The 21,482-nt window shown below is 39.9% G+C and overlaps 1 protein-coding gene across 1 annotated transcript; it reads right to left on the reverse strand.

The window, feature by feature from the left end:
• Positions 1-5,055: 5,055 nt before the first annotated feature.
• On the reverse strand, positions 5,056-21,274 carry ADAD1 (adenosine deaminase domain containing 1). Its single transcript, XM_053461409.1, has 12 exons — positions 21,205-21,274; positions 19,283-19,466; positions 17,603-17,791; positions 16,580-16,732; positions 15,310-15,411; positions 12,215-12,340; positions 8,916-9,042; positions 8,443-8,613; positions 7,722-7,951; positions 6,741-6,978; positions 5,673-5,805; positions 5,056-5,400 (listed from the first exon to the last, which is right to left on the reverse strand). Exons 2-12 carry the CDS (start codon positions 19,458-19,460, stop codon positions 5,287-5,289), a joined length of 1,761 nt encoding a protein of 586 aa, XP_053317384.1. The 5' UTR covers positions 19,461-19,466; positions 21,205-21,274; the 3' UTR covers positions 5,056-5,286.
• Between the last annotated feature and the right edge of the window lie 208 nt (positions 21,275-21,482).

The following is a 21,482-nucleotide window of genomic DNA, read 5'->3' on the forward strand; positions in this document are numbered from 1 at the left end:
TCTTGAATAGTTCCTTGCATAGCAACACATGTCCAGCCTTGGTTATCATGTCTTAAGGATTAAAATATAATATAATGTATAATGAAGGCTGTAGCATGGTCAGTGCTGCTCCCCATAACCTATAGATGTTCCTGGATAAAAGGTCACACTATTGAAATGTTTACTTCCCAGTTCAAACATAAATTATTATATGGATCATCTTTTCGTTGGGGACTGCAGAAAGCATTATGGACGTAACTGTTCTGACCATTGGATGGAGCCATTAAATGAAGTTAAAAATATTGATAGAAAAGATTGTGTCACCTCTCTTGTTCTACATAATGTTACCTTGCCAGTGTCAAAGCTCCAGTAACATGGGGCAGCACAACTTTATAACAAATATTTTTTTAAATTATTATTTTTTTGTGTTAGCAAAATTTGCTGAATGATGAAGTTAATTCATCTACATTATAAGTACACTCTCTTGTTGTTAAGGGATATTGTTTTGTGTAATGGAGAGGTAAATAATCATATATGTTGCATCTCCCAAAAAAACAAATTACAACTGAGCTCTTCAGATAAATCAACCACAAGATCCTTATCTTGCAAGACAGGATGCAACTAAAACATGTTTCTATTAAATTGTTTCCTTTGTTGTTTGGTTGCGCTTACTTTTGGATGGATCCGTATAAAACAAGGAGTGAAGCATAGTTTGTTTTCAAAAAGAATTTTATTTTTAAATTTGTTTTTTTTTGTATTTAAATATTTCAATTTTAAACTACTACGTTCTGTTTTAGGCTTCATGTGTAAAACATGCACTGATGTTATTTTATTTCGAAATGTGCACTTTGGAATCAGTCCTAAAAATGGAGCAGGAGGAGGACGCCACAGCCTTAGAAACGACAAGCCACATTATTACCAATACATGTGCTTACTTGGTGAGGAAATTTGTGTTTGTTATACACCCGCTGTAGACTTTCAATTGATTTCATATACAATAATATAGTTTATACATTTGTAAACTGTATACTATAATAATTCATAGATAATATGCACTAATTATGAGTATAAAATCTTGAAGAAAACCCTTGTTCTAAACTCTGAATTCTCTGGGATTGGTCTTCAAAAACATCTGCTGCAAAATATATAATAGGTTCATTAAATGTTGATTCCTGGCATAATTATTGCAGATGCACACTCATCCAATTGATAAGCAGCACAAAAGCAACTTGTAGGACACAGCAATTGTCAGCAATTCCAATAAACACTGACAAATACAAGGGCCTAAATTCATCAACAGGGACTTTCATAATATCACATTCTAAATACATGGACATTAATATGTGAAATGTCTTGGTATGTCCCCTTCAGCGTACCAAATCTTTTTGGACAATGTGATGCCTCAATGCTATGCTATGCTTTGTGGGAACAGTTTGTGGAAGACCCTTTTCTATTCCAGCATGACTGTGCCCCAGCGCACAAACCAAGGTCCATATAGACAAGGTTAGATGAGTTTGGTGTGAAAAAACTTGACTGGCCCACACAGAACCCTGACCTCAACCCCATCAAACACCTTTGGCATGAACAGTAATGGAGATTACGAGCCAGGCCTTCTTGTCCAACATCAGTGCCCGACCTCACAAATGCTCTACTGGATGAATGAGCCAAAATTCCCACCGAAACACTCCAAAATCTTGTGAAAAACCTTCCCAGAAGAGTGGAAGCTGTTATAACTGCAAAAGGAGGGACCAACTACATATTAATGTCTATGTATTTAGAATGTCATCAAAGTCCCTGTTGGTATAATGGTCAGGTGTCCCAATACTTTTGCCCACATAGCGTGTATAGAGAGAAAATCAAGTGTCATGAAGGAGAACAGTATTTAAGGAAATGTATTTTATTATGAAATCGTAAGGGATCAGTGCAGATAAGTACATGTGCCCAGTGTTAAGGTATGCCTAGTGGTTCAGTGTGAAGGCAGAGTTTGCCAAACATGGTTTTCCAGTTTCTTATCTAATGGTTTTTTAATCTTTCTAGGCAAAAGAAGATGAATCATTATGTGACAGAGATTTATCAACATTGGTAATTATAATGAGGGAATTGTGTGTAAGGGATCAATTCTTGTGGGTCAAACCTTTTAGTGATGGTTACATAATGGCATGTTGCAAGTACTTCAGACAGGGAACAAATATAAGCGAACACATCTAAGATTAAACTATAATTGGACAGAGGACTTAAAAGCTTTTCCACTTTATTCATTATTATTACCATCATGTTTTTTTAGCTTATGATCTCTTCTATAAACCTAGCCAGGCTATTATCCGTCATCTCACTATACCGTATTGGATTTAAAAAAGGAAAACACGCATTTAACATTATCCGTTCCTATGAAAAGTGTGTATGAATATTTAAAATTACAAATGCGCGCCTAGACAATGAATCTATAATTTTTCATTTTCTTCTCTTACAATCTTTTCCCCTCTCTTTAGGAGACAGATGATGAATCATTATGTGACAGAAATGTGGTAAGAAGTAAAGAAATAGCCAAGGCATTTTCCTTCATTTCCCTTGATGGCTTATTGCAATTGCAATGCATGCAAACCTGTAGGACTAGAGATTATCTACAACCATGAAACTTCTCTATAAAGTTATTACAAATATCTTATGGTGTGTCACCAATTTAATATTTGTCATGGCATGAATACTCCTCAAGTGTCCCTTTTAAAGAGGAATCGTGCATACTTGGGACCAAATCCCTTTGGTTTTGGAACTGAGAATGGTGACTGGGCATGAGGATCAACAGTGTTCTACAGGCCAAACAGTCACTCACCTGGGACAGTCCTATACCAAAGAGCACCCCAGGCAGGAACCCCTATGGTCACCCCACACCAGTACACACAATATTTTCTTTATACTTTTAGAATGCCGATGTAGGCATAGACCTCTTGTGCATGCCCCCCACACACACAAACTGTCACAGATTATGTTCCACCATGTAAGGGAGCAGATTGACTTATAAACATTGGGGCAGTTTCTGGGGTGAATGGTGCCTTTCTGGCTGAGGCACCCTAAGCAACTGCCTGGCACTAAGAAAAGCCTCGCCACTAACCAAACCACCTAAAACAAAACTCTTTTTGGCCATTTGAAATATGGGGAAAGTAAAAAAAAAAACGTGGTTGTTGCTCTAAAATGATACAGGAATTATATTGTTAGTGTGTGTGAGTGTGCCTGTGTAGGGGGGCAAAACATACATATAACCAGGCCTTACCAGTCAGACATTATCCTAACATCACCCCTATCTTTTTTTAGGGCATAGACGTGCCAGAATGCAGTGACAGTTCATCAACAACGGTAACTATCAGGGAATCCACTGGTCTTATTCAAAATTGCTCAATAGTCATAAGAAGCTCTCATTAAATATGAGGTTGCACAGTTTAGCAGATAAACTATTTTCTACATCATAAAACTACATGTTTAGTCGTCTACGGTAAGCAAAGTAGAAAAGCTCATACAGTTGGTTGGGGCGATCAGAGTTCCCCTTGTGAGTACTCACTTACACTACAGAGGTATGTGCCTCACAAGCACTTATTCACTATTCAGGCCTTGGTAGCATCTCTTCTGCTGCATATTCTTGTTAGGTAGAGAGTTGAGATATGAGGTCATCCTGGTGCAGAGTGTTAGATCCTGGCGGGTAGCTAAAAGGGCTGCCCAGTATCACCCAGTACATCCAGCACTGTGTGTAACACAAGCATATTATTTTCTTGCAGTGTGTCGAGAAGAACGGAGTAGTGTTCCTAAACGAGTTTACCAAGCTGCTACAACTAATGAATACCTTGTGATACACCTAAATATTTAACATATTTATTTAATTTAAAACTATTTTTTCTGTATTTATTTTATGGATTGAGTAATTTATTTTTAACTATGAAACGTTACCACATAAAAATAAATAAATTTAAAAAAGCCGCAACTGATTTTGAGTATTGTGTTCTTCTGCTACAAACCACTAAATAACGTGCAAGTAAAAGGAATTGTTCCAAGTTCACTGCTGCTACATTTTTTAAAAACTGCCTGAAGTTTGTTTTCTTAAGAAAAAGAAATATCTTTCTCTTTCATGGAAGGAGAGGACACTAGTTCCCTTCAACCCAGAACCAGCTTTGATCAATTTGGAGAGGAACTTAACAAAAACCAAAGAATAAGTAGGACTAAATAAATATATGTTTTGTACACAGCGTTAAGATTTTTGTGGGGTCATTGTAGGCCCAGGGATGTCTCTTGTAGCTAGAAGAAACCCCTGCTGATGTCACGATGACATGACAGAGGTCCTGTAACAGTTATTCATTTAACACTATAGAAATAGCAGCACTAAGCTCTATCATTAACAAAATGGAGAGAAGGAGCAGGGGCTGGAAGAGTAAGACTCCTTGAGACTGAAGCACACTCAGGGTGGGCTGAGAGCTTTAGTTAGCCAAGCCGTAGGTTACGCAGGTGAGCAGCACAGATAAAATGGCAAACAGCGATACAATGTCAGAGAGCATTTTTAAGTGCTTCATTGTTTTCATACTACAGCGCCTCTTTTTACAATTAAGGCTATGTTTCAATGGCGCGAGGAAAACATATCTTGCATGTCCCATGCATGTTTAAATTCCCGCACTGTATTAGCCCTTACCAACCTTTTAGAGTATGACCTGTTCTAACGTTTAACTACCTATGAAATATGACTCCCTCCATGTAGTAGATAAGATATATATAAACTTTTTACAGTGGACACACTGCCAAACTTCTGCATTTGGAAATGAAAAAGCCTTATCGGTATTACTATTTTAGATTTAATCACTTTCTAACTGTATGAAATAAATATTGTACAAGACAGAATATTGTATTGTTTATTATTAACATGAAATGCTTGGTATGCAAGATCTTTCACCCAAATGATTTTAAAGTAATTTTTTTTTACATACCCATGTAAATTATCAAATTGACATTTTTCTATTAAAACAAAAATACACAATGTGTATGTAACATAAACAGTATGTTTGCTTCTAACAAGACACCCCTCCCGTTTAGAAAATAGGAAATTTCAAACAATATTCAGCATGCAGTATTTACTACTGGTTTTTAAATTCGCTTTGACATGGGTGATTTTTGCAATCAGCTTTAAGGAACTAAAAATAAGACAACAGTCAAAGATTAAACTCATCTGGATACTTCAAAAAATACGATGGCTTTTGTGTTATGCTAGGTTGCTTATTATATTGTGATATATTAAACCTGATTTTTCGGAAACGTTTTAGAGAGCAGAAAAAACTATTCTGTAAAATGTTCAATGGCATTTGGTTTCACAATCCAGGATCCGTATCCCTGCTGTTCAAAATAGGACTTCAGCAAACATTTTGCTTCCTGGTAGGATCCAGACAAACACTTTAAGAAACAAGCAAAAAAAAAATGATTACATAAACAAAAAAGGACAGTAATATGAATTGATATCACAATAGGTTAACCTTTCGTTAAGTATGGTAATATTGTATCCTGTGTACTTTGTTAAGCCACATGAGTGTTCCTTAAAATATGGCTACTTTTCCAGATAACAGCTGCATTCATGTATCTGTAGGAACGCTGGTTATCCAATATAGGGCTAGCTAAGTAGTGAATCCTGAAAGTAGTATGTCCGTGGCAGATTTTTGTAGACCTACCTTTGCCTCATAGTATGAAAGCCCCAGATTCAAATCTTCTCGTTTGGCTTCCTTTATAAGCAGGTTAAAGCGACTTAACATTGCAGCTTTACAAAGACGACTCGCCATGGATGCGCCGCTTTTAAATGGTGAGCTGAGGAAGCAACACATATTTCAACATGTGCAAATACACAATAAGACTGAACGTTTTGTGTCAATCTAGGTATATCAGTTTAAAATTATGTACAGTCTTACATCTGGAAATATGTCCAAAATGAAAAAGGAAGTTACTTTTACATTATTTATGATTTAAACAAACTTTATTCTCCCATTTCCCTTCATGTTTATCATATAGGGGCCTTTTCCTCATCTTTGTTTTAATTTTATGATGAAATATCAGTTACTCATACTGATAATAATGACACTTTGTATAATATTTCAGTATTCGTGAAATTATTGTATACAGTGGTGTGAAAATATATTTGCTGCCCTTCAGATTTTCTGCATTGGTGTATCATGTTTATTTATTAAGAGAAATGTACGTAGCATCCAATTGCCTGTGCGGAAAAAGTTTGATTGGCAATCAGTCCAATGACACCTCCTCCCTCTATAGAATTTTATGATAGAAAGCAGAATTCTTGATCTTGTCAGACAATGAGGAAGAAAAGTATCCCCAAACCATGACACTGTCACTCTCTTGCATGGTCTTTGGTAGGTTCTTAATGTAAAATACAGTTTTGTTTTAGACCAAACATAATGGGGTCCATGTTACCCCAAAAGGTTCCTCTTTTGACTCATCTGCACACACACACACACATATATATATACACATATATATATATATACATATATATATATATATATATATCTCACTCACCCTCCAACAGATTTTAATACAACACATTTCACAGAATGACCAGATCAAAATAGAGTAAAAACCAGGGAAAATAAATATATATGATACACAGCAACCCCCCAGCCCCTCTACAAAATTAAAAGTGGTAAATTTTTACAAGATTTTCCATCAAAAATCTTTTAACCTCCAAAGTTCTTCAACCCAATCATACCCATATAATAGGTAAAAAATACCTTTCAGTTATCTTTCCTCTTAATGCATCCACAATTTCCAAAGAGCAATCACACTGTGACCAGTTCAGACTCAGGTTCCGATTGCCTACCACCGCGTGGACAGGGTGAGTGGCTGGGACGATGCTTATGTAAGGCCTATTCACTAAGTAAAACATAGGCAGTCGTGAGGTTAAGCCATCATCGATGCGTTGCTTTATAGCGATTTCCAGCCCCCTGGTATTTGTACAACTGCCATTCCCTGGGAAACAAGAACACAAACAAACCATAAAGCAGAAAGTATGCATTTATATTTCACATTAATAATATTAAAACTTGGGCCAAAACATTTTGCCGATTCAAACACTTTGAACTGCAATGCATTTGTGAGATTTCAAATATCAAAGAAGAGAATGCATTTTAGGGTATTATTCATTAGGGTATAGATGAACTAGTAGGTTGCAAAATACTAGACGCAGTAGAACACCTCTTATTATCAGACTAAATGATGAATATGCAGTGTCTTTACCAAAAACAGGATCTTCAGCTACAGTAACAAAAAAAAAAAAAAAAACTTACACTACGGACACAGGTACGTCCACAATAAGGAACGACAAGATTATCTTTCGCATGTCATGTGTTTTTTCGCAGCAGCAGGGACTTCTCCCTGCCGATGCACGGGCGATCAGGCTGTCTATTGACAGTCAGGACTCCCCTGTCAGCAGAAGCCAGCACACATTATAAGGAATGCCCAACTGGCAATAGCCTTCATATAGGCATCACTGTTGTTGCCCTCCAGAAGGTTACTGGAGGACAGGAGACACTCAGCATGGTCTGTCTAGACCCTACTGTGGTCTCCAAAACAATTGTAATTTTTTTCTGATAAAAAGCGCGTATAATTTGCGTGGGTACATTAAACACTGAAAAGGGGAATCTTGATTAAACCCACGCGTATGGTAAAAATGGCACAGAGCCTCGGTAAGGTAAGGGTGGAAATTGACTTACCAACAATAATGCTGGTTATGTAGACTGGCTGTATGAAAATGCTCAGAAGTGCCCCCTGCACACCCAGCACTTGCCACCGGGTTAGCTTGTCCGTGCCGGACATGCTGCTCATGTGGTTAGAAATCTCACGTGGGTAGTATGCCGCCGGGTGGTTCCTTCCTTCCACAGAGATATGAAGACTTAAGTTATCATTAGCTTCATGTGCCGAGAGGGAATGCGGACTAAGACACCTAAAAACAAACATGGCGTTTCTTTACTTAAATCATTAAGCACTCGGGGTACTTCACGTACGCAAAGTATAAAATATTTGTTCAACATGAAAATTCAGAAAATTATTTTTTCCCCTGAAAACTACATCATTTGTGTGATATACTACAGCAGATTTTATCTAGAACATCTATTATACCTAAGCCTGCCGGTGTCGAGCGAGACCACAAAACCACAGGGTCATTTAAGCTCTCTGCTGTAAGGTGAACAGTATGATACACGAAACGGCTTGCTAATAAATAGAAAATGATGAGACCATTTTCTCATCACCGCGTATCATTTATCCTTTATCTGATTTTCATAAACTGTAACTGAAAAACTGTTAATTTGGACTGCTATGTTTATAAAAATGGTTTCAATAAATACATTTATTTCACCAGTGAAAAATGGCCAATGTAGATAACTGGAGGCAAACCAGATTAGTAAATGATGCAAAACCCCAAGCAGTACTTACAGCTGCGGACTGGTCTGGGCAGCTCCTTTAGGTAGCTGGTTCATATACAGGTAAAGGTTTAAGTTCTGTTTTAGGGCAAGGAGGCTGGTTGCTGGTTCGGTGCAAAAAATAGATTTTTCCATCATGCTGGAATTGTTACTGTAGAAAAGGAGGAGTTGCCTGTAAAAGTACCTGAAATAAAACAGTAAAATGAAACACTAAACGTAACCAACAGTGGAATCTGTCATCCGTGCATATGACTCAATAGACACATCCAACTATAATCCCAAACCAATTTGGAACAGACGTTAGCGGTTACTGCTCCATGGCATTTCTCGTTCATGGTTGCAAACATTACTAAGAGTTAAATATTGACTGTATGTAGCTGTTCCATTTAATGAAATGTCATCACTCACCGTGATGAAACTCCATGATCAGCTCATGGAACACACTGATGTTACATGTGTTTTTAGATCGAAAGTTTTTCTTTTTACCTTAGCAAGGATCGTCTTGCAGTCACAATGGCGTGGGAGTCATGAATAATTCTTCCGTTGTTCGGCATACCCTGCCCATAGTTATTCTCTCCTGTGCCTATACCAACAACTTCCCAAAGCTGCCCTCCTAGATGGGGGGGGGTTGGCAAACAAACAAAAAAAAGTTTAGCAACATTGCTGGATTAAAACATACATGTAAATCTGGAAATCTAAGAAAGCAGTAAGCGCTGCTTACTTATGGACTTTAATTTCTAATTAAACAGTATGTATGGCATTTTAAAACAGAATGTGAAAAATCCAACAACATTCAAAGGAAAGTGTAGAGCTGAACAGAGAATTCTTACCTGGGAATTTATTTTTCAAGGGTAGCACCTACTGACCAGCAGTACAAAACAAAAGCCAGTAACAAAAAAACCCCCTCATTATCCCAAAATATATTAAGAGGGACAAAAATAAATATGCAAAGAAAAAAATTCATTTGTGCCAGTTTCCTGAGATACCAGGTATGGGCAATCCAGATTAAAAGTCCGGGGCAATTAAAACAGCCTCTGCCGCCTTCCTCCTGATCTTTTTAACAAGCTAAGCCAGGAGACACAAGTGAGGAAAAGGGAAAGCTAGCCAAACCACCCCTGGAAGAGAGCATTAAAAAGGCCTTCTATAAAGACAGCAATTGTCCAATTTCTACTTTGTAGCTGACAGAATCAGATGCACAAGTGGGCTGCCAAAAAAACACCTGGACAAAAGCACCATTCTCCTAGATGGACCGGATGCTAGCTCGTTTGTCTGGTTGGAGATTAAGGAAATCCAGAACGTAGATGGTCGCAAGCCGAGAAATGCTAACCTCTGTCTGCGACTGTATGTGAGCTGTCAACTCCACCATAGAGGGACTCCTCTGTGCATATTCGGTGGTTCTGGTACACCATCACCATCCTGCTGTCTGTATCCGTACTTCTGTCTTCTAAATCTCCAGGTGTTAAGCCCAATATTATTTAATCAGCAACAGAAGCTCCAAAAAAACGGATGCGAGTGCTTCTGTCGGATGGATTCAGGACAAGATTCTCAGGAGAACCCAGATGAACATCTATAAGCAAATGAGCATCTTATAGGTCTGAGGAGGTCTCTTTTACCAAGGACACCTAAAACTTAATTCAGGGTCTTCATCTTGTACTTTATGAAAAAAATATTTAAAATTCTGCAACACTTGCTCTGTAACATCCATTATACTTAGAAGAAAGGGAGAACCATTTAAATATTGGGGATTGCTTACTTTGAGTCAACCAACACTTGCCTCCTGATGTACCCTTAAACAATTCTCTTGATCCTTGCAAAGATAATTGTTGGAACCAGAATCTGCTGCACAATACTTCAGCCAGAGCGCTACGCACTACTACAGTGAAAGTAGACTACTTATGAACTACTACAATGCAAAAGAAGTTTAGAGCAGCGCATGTCCAATGTCCTCGTTTCCATGTTTCAAGGCCAGATCTTCTTGCACCTGTTAAAGCTGTAACTTCACAAAAGAATCTACAGAGGGTTCGGCTAAACCAAGATGTTGAAAGCATGTGTCATAAATTGCTAAACTACAGGAAGACACTAGAGCATCCCCTCCCTGCAGCAAGGATAGAGTAGCTCCCGTAGACTAAACAGAGCCAACCTTAGGCGAGTACAGCCTACCCAAGGTCACACCAATGAGAGGATACAGAGGAGGAGAAGAAAGAAAGAAGAAATAAAGAAAATCACGCAGGTAGCTTGCATCAAAATGTGCTGAAGGACTGTGCAGGGTACTAGGAGACACTTCACCTAAACAGTCTAACAAAGGACATGCAGGGACACTAGAGCCAGGATCCCAAAAAGTAGGCTGTCCACCAAAAAAGAAAGGGACGAAGACCTGAGCTCCGACCTAGGGCAGGAACAAAACCATGAGGGGCTACCTGGAGGAGATTTTATGTAATTCGGCATTCAAAAAGAGCCAGTCCCACTTCATGGATGTATAGTTATTAACTCCTGAGACAAGTAAATAGACGGATAACAATGTGTGTTTCTCCTGCCAGTGTCAGGCCTACAAATGGGACCCTCACTTACCTCCCCAGAGCCCTCGATGGATGATCCGCTCACTATGTGGCAGCAGGGTCCCAAAGCGGCAGGTCAGCAAAGGGAACCCTCCTCTCTCAAGACGGGAGCTCCTGCGGCCCTCCGCTGCGCCCCCCGCGTCTCCTTAGGCAGCAGGCAGTTTGAGCAACTGTGCATTAGAGTTATGTGCCTGTCTGCAGCATAATGGTGGTGCGAGATACTAATGCTGACGAGCCAGCTAGTGGGAGGAGCCTTCAGGCTGGGCAGTACTAGGGCAGCCTTTTGGGACTGCCTAGCATCCTCTCCATCCCCTACCCAGCAGATATCTCTCAGGTCACCTCGTTTGGACCCCAGCAGCACTATAAAGACTCTCAGTAGCTCTGTGCCTTTGCTACATTGACCTTAATGCGCCATCGTTCTGCCTCTTGATTTTGACTCTTGCTTGTTTTTACTGTGTACGAACTGTTGCTGGATGCCTGCCAACCTCTGCTAGTCTAACAGTCTACGAACTTTGCTGCCTGCCAATCGACTTGATTGAACATGTGCTTACCTTGCTGACTATCTTGGACCTTATTCCATCCACTTGGCCCTAGTGCCTCCCAGTCTACTAGCTTCTTTATCCTCAAAAACCTGACACCAGGCATCAAGGATTGTCTAACTAGCCTGAATCAAACGTTTTGGGATGCAAAAGAAAGCATTTGTAAAGTGTGGGGTGGGTGACAATACCACAAAATAAGAACGGTGATAAGAATATTTCAGACAATATGCAATAAACACATCGGGTGGAAACAGTGTAGTTTCCATCATGCAAATCTACTTATAAAATCAAGTGTACCTAGAAGAATTTATGCTGTTTTGAAGTCAAAGAGTGGGCACACCAAATATCGATTTGGATTTTTTGCTGTTCAAGCACGTTACAGTTTTGTTAAACGATAAAAAAACTATTAACATGTAATTTTGAAAGCTCTCTTACTTTACAGAATTTTATATATAGTAGCACAAGGTTGCTGTTTAATTTGCAGTCATATACAGCAGTACGGTGAGGTAGTTTGTATTTACATGTTAATAGTCCCCCCCCCACAGTTATTGTGTTGATTTGGATGTTTTAAGAGAACAAGGATAAAAGTAAAGTTTTACATTAACTAAAGTAAAAGTGGGGAACTTCTACCTTCTATGACAGGGTTGTGTCTTTGTAAGGACTTCACTATGTAGTTCAGATAAAGCTTTACCTTTTTCCATTACAAAAGCAGCAAGTGAACTGCTACAGTTTTCATACTCTGGGTACTTAGACAACAAGTTACTAAACATTTCCTTAATTGTAGAGGAAATATTTTCGTGAACAAAGGAACGTCTGTCTGAAAAAGAAGAAAAAAAGATCCTGTTAATCAATACTCTTGAGGGTGAAGAAGGTCACATAACAAGTACATGTCACACTGTATACACAGACGTAAACTATAAATTAAAAGGGTTAACAAACAATAGCTTTAAAATGGATCTCTTATTTTTCCCTCAAATACGACATTCCCCAGTTCAGTAAAATATACATACCTTTTATGCGTGTTTGCAGATGAACTCTTTCATTAGTAAGCTAACACGTTGGTCATGGGCATTGGTTTTACATTGCATAGGGATGCACCGGTATATCGGCCAAATATATAAAAAAAAAGAGAGGCAGAGTGGTGTATGGGAGGGGGAGGAGTCAGAGGGGTGTATGGGAGCCACCCTCCCATACACCACTCTGGCTCCTCCCCCTCCCATACGCCACTCTGCCTCTCTACCCGGCTCCCTGGTGTCTTGTGAACCTCAGTTGCTGACAGGAGGCAGAGTGGTGTATGGGAGGGGGGAGGAGGGAGAGTGGCGTATGGGAGGGGGGAGGAGGCAAAGTGATGTATGGGAGGGGGTGGAGGCAAAGTGGTGTATGGGAGGGGGGAGGAGGCAGAGTGGTGTATTTGAGGGGGGAGGAGGCAGAGTGGTGTATGGGAGGGGGGAGGAGGCAGAGTGGTGAATGGGAGGGGGAGGAGGCAGAGTGGTGTATGGGAGGGGGAGGAGGCAGAGTGGTGTACGGGAGGGGGAGGATGCAGAGTGGTGTACGGGAGGGGGAGGAGGCAGAGCGGTGTATGGGTGGGTTATAGTGGTGTATGGGGGTGTAATGAATTTCAGGGAGGCAGAATGGCATATCTGGGGGAGTTAGAGTGGTGTATAGGGGGAGGTAGAGTGGTGTATGGGGGGTATAATGAATTTCAGAGTGGCATATCTGGGGGAGGCAGAGTGGTGAATCAGGGAGTATAATGAATTTCAGGGTGGTGCATATCAGGGTGCACAGTGGCATATAGGGAGGTATAAGGCATAAATGTGGGCGAGTGGCATATTGGAAGTTATAAGGCATATAGGGGGTATAAGGCATATCAATATTAGGCATATCAGGGGGGCATAAGACATCTGGGGGTAAAAGGTATATCAGGGAGCTCAGTTGCATATCACTGGCATATAAGGAGTATAAGGCATATCGGGGACACAGTGGCATATCAGGCGGTATAAGGCATATATGGGGGAAGAGTGGCAAGCTGGGGTTCAGATGTGCATAACTGGGGGCAGTTTGGTAAATAAAAGAAAATATAAACAAGGCTTTTTTCTCATATTTTTTATTAAATATGAAAAATAGTTAACAAATGAATTATTATCTACTAATAACTTTGTATTAAAACCTAGTTTGAGAAACACTGTGTTTGGGTTCTTGTAGCTTTTATTATTATGTCAGTAAAATAAGAAGGTGAATAGAGAGAGAGAGGCCATTACAATAAAGAGATGAAAGTGTAAATTGGACGTTTTTTATTACATTATTTTAAATTAAAAAATGTTTTTATCCGATTAATCAAATGAATGTTTGTGTATGAGTGTGAGTGTAGCGGGGATAGCATGGCATAGGGACCCTGTAACCACACTCCTATCATGCCCAGGTTCTAGCATGTACTGGCTGCCTGGGCATGATAAGAGTGTGATAGCTGTTAGAAATTATATATATATATATATATATATATATATATATATATATATATATATATATATAATATTGTTGATTTTTTTTGTCCAATTTTGGTGTGTTAAAAGTAAGTAACACACCAAAATTGGACAGAAAATTTTAACAGTATTAATATATACGATTGCTAACAGCAATTACACTCCTATCATGCCCAGGCAACCAGTACATGCTAGAACCTGGGCATGCTACCCTGAAAGAACCAATGAAACACTTCTAATATTTCAATTTTAACTGCAAGCCACCCAATCAGAGCAAATGCTCCCTAAAATACCCCCCGTTTTATAATCCAGTTCATTCAGTGTGACTCACAACAGATACTACTTACAGTTCTTCCCCTCAGTCACTCTGACGATTGGCCCCGCCCTGTTTTCACCCAGTCCCTCCCTGCAGTCACACTGATTGGCCCTGCCCATTTCCTTATAGCATCCACACTGCTCTGAGTATAAAATTAATATTTGGGCTGCTGAAAGTTAGGTTAAGGTGGGGGTTAATTTAGGGGCAGTTATGGTTAATGGGGTGTTTAAGGTTAATTTAATGCTGAGGACTGAGGGTTAATTTAATTAATTTAATAAAGTTAACTTAAGGTGCCGTTAAAAGGTAAAGGGGGGCAAACTAAGGGGAATCTAAATCCTGGGGGCAGTGAAGATTAATCCTGTATTTATTTATAAAAGTATTGTGTCAGTGTGCTGCAAACAAGTCTGTGAATCTAGGAGGGCACTGTGGGATATCTGGGGGAGAATGGAGTGACATATCTGGGGGTATAAGGCATATCAGGGGGTATAAGGCATATAGGGTATATAAGGCATATGCGGGGAGGGCGGAGTGGCATATCTGGGAGGCAGTGTGGCAAGCCTGGGCTCAAATGTGCATAACTGGGGGGGCAGGTTGGGAAATAAAAAAACAAGAAATGCATTTTTATCAAAGTTTTTTTATTCTGCTGTTTGTTTTTAACATCCTGTTTGTTTATTCAATTATTTTAAATAAATGCAAAATTTACATTTTTTTATCCGATTAATTGAAAAAATAAATCGGCCAACTAATCGATTATGAAAATAATAGTTAGCCGCAGCCCTACATAATATGATACACAGTCTAAACCTGACACTAAATTTTATCCGATTAATCGATAATAATAAAAGGGAGAAAACCGAAATAACAAATTTGAAGTCAGATGACAAATTAATGAAACACATTAAATCTAATTAAAACCACAATTTCAAAATGGTGCTTGGCAGTGTTCATTCCTTAGCATCTATTCAAACATAGAACCAAAAGAAAACTTACCAGTTCGTGTTCTTACGGTACTATTCGAGGAGACTGTAGGTTCCACAGGAATAAGAGGAGGACCTCCTACAGAACACGCACTTTTATTTTCAGTAAGTGGAACTGAAATGGAAATTGGTACAAAACATACTTACTGGATAATATGAACTGAGAAACTGTTTAAAAGAAAAAGGTCATAGCTATGCAGAAATGTTCATTTACGGTTTATAAGCTCTCCAATTGTTAAAATGCGTGGGTATTCAACGCGTTTTAAATCTATTTATGCTAATTGACTACAGCAAACCACCCTATACAGAAAATATTTTTAAAAGTGAGGCCCTTTAAGTAAAGCCAGGTATTCACATTGGCAAAGTCACAGATACCGTGTTTCCAATTTTGCTTATAGTTTCGATTCAAAGAACCAAATAATTGTTCTTCCACAAACTAGCAAGAAAATAACAAACATATAAAGTGGAATGAAGTTTAATTATTTTACTTAAAGAAACAGATCTATTAAAAACAGATGCTAACGGAAGCTCTGCATGTCCATTTGAAGTGTCAGACTCCAGCATGTGGCTTTCTTGTTTTAACTCTTCAGACACAAGGAGTTAAGGATGGATAACTGGAAAGTTACCTGGGTGGAAAGGATCGAAAAACTCGCTCTACTATAGGTGGCCCTACACAGAAGAATGAGCTGCACTCATTGCAAAGGTGAAATATTACCAGCCCGAGTAATAAACCATTTAACCATTACTTAAAACAAATGCTAATGGATGCTCTGTATGTCCATTTAATTCTCAGACGGCAGCTTATCTGTTTAACGTCATCAGGCAAAATAGAAGATCCTGATTCCACTTCTTTTAACCACCAAAACTACCAACATACAACTGCAACAAAGCAAGGCCGATAAGTTAACAGCAGCATTGTGTGTGTGTGTGTGTATATATATATACACACACACACACACACACACACACACACACACACACACAAAGGGGATACATGATTGAGAGCAGACCCAGTAAGTCTGGCGTTACAAACGTATGAAGTCAATACCAAGAAGAACCTATAGGACACTAGAACTATAGCTTAGGGAACCACAAGTAAAAGCAATACTAGGCCCTCCAACTTGTCCATGCTCTGTCCATTTCAGTAATTAAGACTCCCATTCCCACATACGCATCATCCCAACATTCATACTGCATACCTAAAAGCTGTCAACAATTCTTGTGTCCCTCAACTAACGAGCAGCTTTCTCAAAGCCAAATTACTTCCAGGACAAATCCATTACCTGCGTGATCAGACTCTTCGTACAGGAGAAGTTCATCAAGCGCTAGTTTGCAAGCATTGGCCTTTGCCTCCTTTTTGCTTTGTCCCATTCCAGTCTTGTATTCAATACCATCGACAACAGCACAGAAAGCAAAATATGCACCAAAAACATTTGCTGTAAAATATTAAGTTAATTCTGTTAACACATGCCCATTCAGTGTATGCATATACAGGTGAAGTAACATTAAAATGGATGAAACAACTGCTCATTTACAGGTTAAATTTAGTGGGGTTTTTTTTTTACTTTTTTTGTTTCAATCTATGTAATTGTTAGTGAGATATTTGTTTTAAATTTAAAGGATTATTTTATCTTTGAAGCTCATAGTTGACTTCCTGTTCTGAAGTCCTTTCCCTATTTTTAACCCATCTGTCTCTAACAAAAAGGTAGACACGATTATGCCAATCATGAGAGAAGAAGAGAAAATGTGGCTCTCATGGTCAACATATAAGGTTGGTTTCTAAAACATATACAGTATAAATCTGTATAATCTGCAAACACTATTAAGTCTGTAAACACAATAATCCCCTGTTGTGTCTGTATGTGTAAATGTATAAGTTATGTATGTGATAACGGCCCTCTTTAAAGTGTACAGCGTGCATAATACGTTGGTGCTTAATACATAAAGTATAATAATAATAATGTCTCAAAAAAGATTTCAGGAAAAAGGGCTTAGTCGTGGATAACCAGACAAAAAGTCAATAAAATAACGATTGAGTTCTAAAATTAAGTGTTTGTGGTCTATTTTAAATATTTGAGCGATTTCGGTTTTTATTCTTTATTAGTTGGATGTCTTTCTAATGGCTGGTTCTGGTAGATGACTTTAATAAAGGGGAGGTATAGAGAAGGCTAAGCCACTTAGTTGGCAAGGTACCTGTTGTACAGGTAGCTGATGTATTACTTCAGTCGCTGGTTTTGACTTGAATTCTCTGAAACACACGTGTCTATTTACATAAATACATGGTGTATATAGAAAGAAATCTTCACCTGTAGTAACAGTCTCCTTCAATTCCAGTTCCATGCGCTGCATTTGCACAAACTGGTGTAGAGCAGAGACTGGATTCAGTTCACCTCGTCTGCATTTCACAATGAACTCTTTGGAGACTTTTTTAGGTGTCAAAGAGACAACTGGCTGGGGAAGGATAACTTTAGATAAGAACGGTTCTGGAAAGTTACCTGGGTGGAAAAGAAAATGGGGGGAAAATGCAAGAGCCAATTTAAAACATTTACAAGGTCTGATCGAAAAGCTGTAAGGTTTTCTCTATTATAGAGAGGGTACTCTCTGGGTGTGACCCGGAGAACTCAAGGAGACGCATCGCTTCTCCGGGTCAACACCCCAATCCTTCAGGCCGCAAGAACCCATTTCACCTTTAAATGGGGGTGTTTCCCACAATGTCAGTGGGAACGCCCCCCCCCAGGTCAGCAGGAACCGATGCCAGTGGGCAATCCCGGCTATGTCCCGCAAGGGCAGGTAGCCGGAGCCCAGAGGCTCCCAAGTATGATTATAGGTGGCCCTACAAAGGAGAATGAGCTGCACTGAGATGTGTACAAAGGAGAAATATTATCCTTCCCCATCAATTACCATTTCCCCCATACCTAAAACAAATGCTAACGGAAGCTCCGTATTTGTCCATTAAATGGTTAGACTCCATAATGTTGCTTACTTGTTTTACATCTTCAAGCAAAACAGTAGATCCTGATTTCCTCTCTTTACTTGACTTACTTTACCACTGATGTACAACTTCAGCAGAGCAAAGCCCAAAATTAAATAGTAGCATTGTATTTTTAATGATTTCAAACAATTGTATTTTATATCTTGAGCAAATATTTCCATTTAGTGATTGAACTTATGCTCGCGCAATGATTTTGGGGCTAAGAAAAACCGCATTCAGAACTAAGTATGGTGGGGATGCACCAATATATCAATGGACAAAATATATCGGCCAAAAAGGGTATTATCGGCAAAATGCAGAAATAATAATAAAAAAAAAACGTCCGCAGGTGCCAGGCTGCTTAACTGTGCATTGGTCACACGTGTGCAAGCAGCGTCTTTTGTACGGGCCAGGAGAAGCAGGAACCCAGGGAATTCACATGAATGCAAGTCACATGACACTGCTCTGTTACTTCTTCCCCTGGGGGAGGGCCCAAGAAAAGTTGTTCGCACAGAGTGCAAGCAACACACAGAGGGAAGCAGCAGGGCCCCTGCGAGGCTGCTCTGCAGTTCAGGTAAGGGGGTGGGGGAGAGTGTATGATTAAGTATGCGTGATTTAGGGAACGAATATGAATGAGTGATAAAAGCGTGTGTGGGGGTTAATTTTTGTTTTCGGCCAAGTGAACGCTGAGCCACTGAGCTTCTGCTGCAGAAAGAGCTTGGCTGGCCCTGTATAATGTATAGTTAAATGAGATTTCTTCAATATCCCCTCACCCACTGAATAATGCAGCTCAGTCCTTGTTGCTGGAGAAACTTGCCAGTGTTGGAAGTACATCTACAACTCTCCCTTCCGTCAATAAACCCACTAAGGTACATGTGGCAAGCATTTTTTATTTCCTGGAAAACGTTAAGACTTTAATAAACCATGTTTAGAAACAGCACTTGCTAATTCTAGGTTTGTATTAGATATTTGAAACCAATCAGTGTATGTGTCACTTAAGAAACATTAGAAGTACCTGTCACTGGGGTGACTTTAGCTGCTCCCTCATTTTTTTCACTGTGTACTGCAGATGAACTCTGGACTGGAGCTCTGCTCACCGCTGCACTTGGTTTTTGAGCAGGTAGGTTCCTCTTTAACATCTGGGCAAAACTGGGAACATTTGAATTTTGACTCCAACCACCAAGGCTCGCCATTTTTCCCTGCAAGCACAATTACAGTATTATAGTTACGGATGACATATCTCCTGGCCTAATGTACACTGGTAACATCTGTATCTTTTAAAACACATTTCAAACAATATATTATATATATATATATATATATATATATATATATATATATATATATATATATATTTATTGTCAGTGACAGCCTATACCAAGTGTAGTCAGCAGTAAAACACCTGGTGCTGCAAAGAATTATTCCAGTACTCCAGTAGCCTTTCACAACTGAAATAGCTGCTACATCACTGTGGTCACCACTGTTGCTGACCCAAGCAGTCAGTCTACAGAAGACTGGAATATGGGGGGTATAGGGGCTTTCTGGAGGCAGAGTGACATATAGGGGTGTATAAGGCATATCTGGGGGTCAGAGTGGCATTTGGGGGTATAAGGCATACCTCGGGGGCAGAGTGGCAAATAAGGGGTCAATAGGCTTATCTGGGAGGCAGCGTGGCATATAGGGGTATAAGGCATTTCTGGGGGGCAGAGTGGCATATAAGGGGGTATAAGGCATATTTGGGGGCAGATGTGCATAACTGGGGGCAGGTTGGCAAATAAAAGGAAATAAAAACAAAAAATGCAGTTTTCTCAATCATAGTTTTTATTAAATATGAAAAAATAGGTTACGTGTTAATTACCTGTCACTGACTGGCTGCTTACAGCAGTAATGGCTGCCTTGTGAAGATGGACCTATGTTGGAAACTTGGGTCACCCTTTAACTAAATAGACACCCCAGCCATCATATGTACTTTAAGGCGTACGATAGCTGAGTGGCACCTTTATCTGTGGCGTCCTCTCCTGCAAATCCCCTTATATGCATTTACCCCTCCCCCGGCAGCCGGCTAGTTTCCATGCACAATACGTGTGCGTTCCAAAACATTTCCTTGCACGTGATACACTCACGGGGAGCGTAGTGGGCAAGGTCTGTGTATGCGCATGCATGGAAAGTGCTTCCACTTATATCAATGGGAGAACCATCCTGCTAACGGCTGGCTTTTCAAACAGCCAATCAGCAGCAAGAATCACCAGATCACGGAGGCGGTTCGAGGACGTTTCTGAAGAATGCATATTAACGTTCTTTAACATGTATTCTTCTTTAGAAGGGCCGTCAGCAATACTAAGTGTCTCAGCGAGGATAACCCAAATAATTTGTCCAATGCTATAAATACTCTTTAGACAAACTCACTGCACTCCAGACAGTGGAGACAGGAGGAGTTAACTGCAGTGTATATTCACACGCATATTAATGAGCTCATATTATTGCAGATAACTAGGGGGCGGGGCAAACGAACACATGAGGGGGTACTACAGAATCCACTTTTACATACTTAAGGAACAAACAAATTTTAAGTAGGCCACGCACCTATCTCTCTCTCTATACACACACACATATATACATATATATATATATACACACTCACATATATATATATATATACACACCCACCTGCATCTCCCCTTATTGACCTTGGCCTCAACCAATAGTGATTTAAAGTGCGTCCAACGTTAAGGTCACTTTATTCAATATTTAACAGCCCGCTGTGAAGGAGATAACGGACCATCGGCTAGCTAGGGCCAGTATCTGGGGGGTAACACGAGCGGTTTAGAAGCCGTGAGTAAGGGAATCGGCGAGGGCGTGGCGGGGACCGAAAATTCCCCTCCTAAAGTCGTCACTCTTACATGACCTAAACAGAAAAAGCACACAGACGGTACGCACTGCATACGAGATCTCGCTCGCCTCCCGTTACCCAACACCAGACGCGCTCCTCAGCAGCCGCCGCTCTTCAGGAAATAGGGCCTCACCCCAGTCGGTGCGCGCACGTGCGTCAGCAGACCACGCCCTCTCCGCGTAGGGGCGGGTAATACGCTATTGGTTGGGTTAGAGGGGTCTGTGCGCTTAAAACGAGGATCCGGGGAGGGGCGATAGTTTAATGAGTTAGAGGCGTTTAACCCCGTATCACGCGGTATATTAATAGCAAACTACTGACTAATGCT

This window comes from Spea bombifrons, chromosome 1 (genome assembly GCF_027358695.1).
Source record: "Spea bombifrons isolate aSpeBom1 chromosome 1, aSpeBom1.2.pri, whole genome shotgun sequence".
Taxonomy (NCBI): Eukaryota; Metazoa; Chordata; class Amphibia; order Anura; family Pelobatidae; genus Spea; species Spea bombifrons.